Source organism: Rhizopus delemar, genomic scaffold (assembly GCF_000149305.1).
Source record: "Rhizopus delemar RA 99-880 supercont3.5 genomic scaffold, whole genome shotgun sequence".
NCBI lineage: Eukaryota > Fungi > Mucoromycota > Mucoromycetes > Mucorales > Rhizopodaceae > Rhizopus > Rhizopus delemar.
The window spans coordinates 482,519-488,518 of record NW_027137831.1 but is presented as its reverse complement, the minus strand read 5'-3'; the positions used below and the strand labels follow the sequence as shown (position 1 = coordinate 488,518).

Genomic DNA, 6,000 nt, shown 5'->3' with positions numbered 1-6,000 from the left:
TTAGGACCTTTTTTGGCGGAGGTTTATTATTCCCGGGTTCTTTTGGGAAGGTATTCTAAGGGCCAATGGCCGGGGTATAATTTTTTTTTTTCCGGACCGGGGCCCCCTTACCCTTTTTCACCGGAGGTTTTCCAACCCTAGCCGGAAGGCCCCTGGTTTTTGGGGTTTAAAGGGGCCAACCTTTGGTTTTGCCTTTTTTTTCCGGTTTCCCCCGGTTGGGTGTCCCTTTCCCAGATTTGGAAACGGGTTCCGAAATTTTGCCCCTTTTTTTTTGGGTTTTGGGGGCCCCCCCCGGCCTGGTTTTAGCCCTGGCCGGCAAAATTTCCCCCCTATTTTAAGCCGGGGCCCGGGGTTTTGCCTTTTTTTTGGTTGGGGGCCTGGGAAGAGGTTCCCTTTTCGGAGCCGAAAATTTTGCCTTGGTTTTTTTGGAAAAAGGGGGTTCCAAATTGGGCGCCTTCCGAAGGACCAATTAGGAAAGGGCCTTTTTTGAAAAAAAAAAAATTTTTTTTAAAAAAAAAAAACGGCCCATTTTTTTTTTTTTTTTTTTTTTTTTTTTTTTTTTTTTTTTTTTTTCGCAGGTTTATATGTCTACATAAATACATTATTAAATTTTATACCTGTGCTTTTTTTTTAGGGGGATCTTAAAATCAAGATTTACTGCTATCATTTTTAGTTGGTGATATTACTGGGTAGCTTAAGATAGGAAAAAGCTGAATGTGACAAGAACGGCAATTGGGATTGTACATCCAAAGTTGTTTTAATCTATAAAAGGATAAAATGGTTGCTTATAAGTAATATGCGATCTAGATGTAATAATTACAAGTTTAAATAGAAAACATTGTTTTATAAAATTAAAAATGATTAATAAATCGCAAAAAGGCTTGCTACCAATCTATGATTGTAATATAATGATCAGTAGAGCTTAAAAACAGCCAATGTCAAAACAAACAACTCAGTGCACGTTTAATCACAGACAAGAAGATCACTGAAGACGTTTATCTGTAAGATTGTGGTTGTCAGCATAATCTTCACATCAAAAATGGAATAGAACACGTTGAAGCTAGAATCCCTGGGCTATTACTATCTCTTCTTGAAAAATACAGTACCTATCAAATATGATTTTCATTTCTTTTTGCATACAGCATTTGTTTAATAATAGCACTTCTTTTTTTTTTTTAAAAAAAAAAAAAGGAAAAACATTATCTATTTGGATTAAATTTTTATTTATTGTCAAAAGTGAATTTTTTGTATTCAAAATCCTTTTCTCACTTTTGTAGTAATATTGTTCTGAACATAACGCAAATTTTCCAGATTGAAATTACCCAGCATGACACCGACTTGGCTTTCCACAGAGACGACAATAGATCCACCAAGAGCCCTTTTGATTGCATCATATCCCAATTTTTTTGTTATCACAGGAATCTTTTCAGACTTGATTACGATACCTTTGCACTGAACATCACAAATAGGACCAGGTAGTATCATCGGTCCTTCTTTCCAACCTTCTCCTGGGTCTTCAAAATTAGCCGCCATGTTGCCAATCTCATAAATATCATATGTAGCAGAGGCATTAATGTTATTGATTGTCATGACTATACCTGGGAATGGGTTACGAAGGCTCATGACTACTGTGGAAGAAAGCAAGTTCATTTGGCAGTCTGCTAAAAGCGGTTCTTTATCGAATGGTGGCACAGGTACGCTCAAAGTCAAGTTGTGGATTAGTGGACGTAAGAATTCAGAGCTCGTGGCATTTGGGTAATTCCCTGAGATTGTCAAATTAACATTGGATAGCTTCGCTATGCCTATACGTATTTAGAAACAGAGTAAATTGAACATGTAGTTTTTTATTCTTACCAGTTGAAATGTATTCACCAATAAAATCAATGACATACGGGTCATTTCCTTGTAACCATGCAGAGACTTTGAGATGATTATCTACACCAGCGTCTAAAGCTAAAGAAGGTATTGACGCATTTCCTATAACGTGGTCATCATATAATAGGGCCATATGAAGATCACCCAAGTTAACAGCCGCATTAGAAGGATTATAAATCTTGAGTGTTGTGCTGATTTCAAGTGCGTCTTGATAGCCTCGAACAATTGAAACAGAGGTTACTTCAGGGTGCCCAAGGCCTTGCATACCTTGGATCTCGATCACTCCGTTAAACTCCAAGTCATGTACAGCAATATGACCAAAGGCACTATCTACCTGAGCGTCAGAAGTTCCACGAATATAGACCTTTCCTTTCTTTTCATAAAAGACACGATTCAAGAACTCTTCAAAATCTTTTTGCCCACCTGGCAAGACCTGGAAGGGTGCTTTGACAATCTTTGACTTTACAGTCAATTGATGATCACCCGATTTGGTAGTCTGAGCAGGACAAGGTGAGTCTGATTGAACAATAGCAAAGGCATGAAGTGAATCGTAATTGAGGTATAAATAGACAACTGGATCAATTTCGGTTATATCAAGATCAAAGTTGAACTCATTTGGCTGTTTGAGATACGTGACGACATCTGCAGAGATGAGAGGGTGTCCGGAAGGAGAAAAGTCAATTTTGATATGAGAGAGATCCAAGTCTTGAATGAGATCTGTCTCAGTTGCACCCGGGAAAGGGACCGCGATTGTGATAGCTCCAAGTGCATCTTGTAGCCAACTAGGTGTGTTAGTGGGTTGATTGGGATCAGGACCAAATGAGCTGCCGCGAACGTGAACAATACTGCTTTCGCCATGCAGGTATCGGGTAAGAAAAGAAGACATGGGTCCCTCAGCATCTGAAGTAAAAGGAAGTGTGCGACCGGTCACATTAAAGTAATTCATGCGATTGCCTTGTAGATTAGCATCTATGGCTCTTACTATAGCAATCTGACTGTCTCCTTGTGTACCAGGTAAATATATTCCAAAATCAACATCGCCCAACCGAAGGCTGAGTACATCAGAAGGATTAAATAAACCTACAGTACCTGATATTGATACCCCACCAAGAGGATTGGCCCCAGGAAAGGACATTGATTGCATCTTTGTTTCTTTTAAACCGTTCATACCTTTATTTTATAATAAAAATTAATATAATAAAGTTAGCATTTAATCAAAATAAAATCTTTGATCTCTCTTAGCACACCTTCTAGTTCTATATTTTTGTCCAATCCTACAGTTGAATGAAATGGGACCCACCCTATGCCAATTGATAAAGGACCAAGTATATGCCAGATTACTGTGGGGGCTTCTACAGCTTGTTTACAGAAACTCATGAAGGCATGACTATCTTGAATGATAAATCTAGTAACGAAATCAAACTCCGTAAAAGCCGACGACGCATTAAGTGATAGAGCAGGTAACCCGATGATACCTATCGTTTGATCAGCGTGCATTACAGACAATTCGCTTGGATTGATATTCACTTGTCCAAATAATTTGCTGAACTGTTTAGACCAACTGTAAAGAGTTGGTTCCAGTCGTATCTGACCTACGACATGCATCGACATTGTATTTTCTTTGGACACATTGAGAATCGAGGCTGTTTGAAACTTAAATTGAACACCTTCTTTTATGGTTCTTTCAGCAAATGTAGGAGCAATCCACAGTAGAACAAATATAATAAGTGTAGTAATAATAGTGATGAATAAGATGATATATGTACAAAGCTTTTTGTTTCGGTAGGTATCATGTAAATTAGGTTCTGTGATAGATATAGGTTCCTCAATAGTACCATATGTCTCTGGTTGTGGTTGTTGATCAAGTGCTGGATATTTCTCCTTTTTATTACTTGTTAATGATGATCTCTCGGTTGGTACATATTTCGATGAAGATGGTTCACCTCTACTCGTTTGATTACTATTCATTATTATTAAATCAAAAAAAAAAAAGGAAAAAGAAAAGAAAACGAAAAAAAAAAAATCTACACAAGTGACCCCAAGTGTCTTTTTCTGAAATTAAAACTCCACAATGCTTGAAATTCATGCTTGTGATATTTCTCCTTTAAATGACAAGCGTGCTTATTTATTTCATTCTTTTTTCTTTTCTACTTTATTTTAATTTTTATAAATGAAATATGGATCCATCATTTGATACCACTTTACTTACAAATGGTGTCCACACAGTTAATATACGCGATAATGCATTTAAACTAGGAGGTACGGCAATCTTATAAGGAACAAAGTATGAACTAAGCCTATTCTTTCAATCAGACAATAAACAATATTCATCTTACTACTTTACACGACATAACAATCTAATGTATGATACCACATTAAGAAAATCATTATATCATTCTAGAACTTTATCTCAGCAACATCTCAGCTTGTCCTTTATATCTCAACCCAGAAAACGATCCGCTACAGTAGCATGCAATCATCAAGATCAAATACAGAGACAAAGCCTTCTTTATACTGATATTGATCAATTCTATTGGTCTCAACTTTTATCTTCTACTACTGAAGTGCAATTCTGGCATCAATTAGCCACTTTTATTAAATATTGTATGAAAGAAGAATATCACCATCCAAAGTATTTCAAATCAATCTTATTCAGCTTATCTCACCGTCTTAGGCTATCTGAATCAGATATTTACTTGGTTGCTTATCAATACCGTAGCTTAGACATGCAAGGATTAATGAATAAAGACTATACAATCAAAATCATGCGTCTAAATGCACGTTGTTGTGACCCTATAGCAAACATTCAAGCTTACGGATACCCATTAAGTATGGAACAGAACACAGCTTGGTTATCTGAGGCTGGCGTGACTCATCAAGTTAGAAGCATATTCGCTTATTACTTTCCATTCTATTAATCAACAGAATATTTGTATATCTTCACTTTTAAACGACAACAACAAAAGGTGTATATTTTGCTCTCTTATCTGATTATAATCACATTTGTGTATATGCAACAATTATATATAAAAAATAATGATGTTTAGGCTAGTAATTGGAATGGTTACTTTGTATTGTTAATATTCCGTGTTTGCATAGTTTAACATTCTTAAAGTGGTAGAAAGGATTTTATTGTCTTCTAAATGCTTCTTGAAAATATCCTTTTCAATTTGATATTTATCACAGCAATTGATACTTTATAGTAAAGAGCAAGAAAGAAAGAGAGCCTTATTTGATACAAATTAATCTTGTTCATGTATAAATGAAGAGTAACTTCAGGACCAAAAAAGGATCAAAATATAGATTGAAACATATACAGTGAGAGTAATTGTTAAGCAGTAAGAATTCAATGCTAATGATAGTCCAGCTAGCTTTATATCGATATTGAAACACATCATAACATCCCAAGGTTACTGGGAGAAAAGAGATTTGCTCAACTGCTTGAGCTCTAAAAGCTCTTATCATTTGTCGCATCATTCTTGAAGCTAACCTGTCGAATTTCATTTCCCCTTTCCTTAGAATCTCTAACACCCATTAGTAAAGCTTAAAATACCCTTCTACTTTGAGCTCAGGACAATAAGTCAACATCTATTCTATTTATATTACTTCAAATCCTTTGAATAGATCCTTGGATCTATTTAGTAGCGATTTGAGTTTATCCTTTACTTTCTTCAATTCATATTCTATGGCCTTCGTGGCTTATAAATAATTTACACTATAGCTTAACATTAGATTATACTCTCTTTCTTATAATTTCATGGCGTTCCTTAAGAGTCAAAAAAATTCAATGCAGTCATGAAATGTATATTAAATTTGGTAGCAAATAGCACATGAGTGTATCGTTTAGTTAGTATAGAGTGATGCATATTATGCATGCTTTCTGCCTTGACATTAGACCTAAGAGATGGACTATTTGGGTTTTTTTTTCTAATTTCTTTCTTATCCTTTTGCATGGTCTATATATTTAAAATTAATTCTGAATTTTCTTTGATCAGTTATATTTATTCTTGGAGACATTATGCAGTACTTGAAGTGTATTGCAGTATCCATCTTTCTAATGATTGCGTACTAAACCAATACCACCTTTAAAAAACAAGGTTTTTTCTGTTAAAATTAAAGATAACT

General features: G+C 35.5%; 1 protein-coding gene across 1 annotated transcript; it reads right to left on the bottom strand.

Moving 5' to 3' along the window:
• Positions 1 to 1,251: 1,251 nt before the first annotated feature.
• RO3G_06924 (uncharacterized protein) lies at positions 1,252 to 2,761 on the bottom strand (the record flags this gene model as incomplete). Its single annotated transcript, XM_067661514.1, has 2 exons — positions 1,252 to 1,802; positions 1,855 to 2,761. The coding sequence occupies 2 exons, from the start codon at positions 2,759 to 2,761 to the stop codon at positions 1,252 to 1,254; spliced, it is 1,458 nt and encodes a 485-aa protein (XP_067517615.1).
• Between the last annotated feature and the right edge of the window lie 3,239 nt (positions 2,762 to 6,000).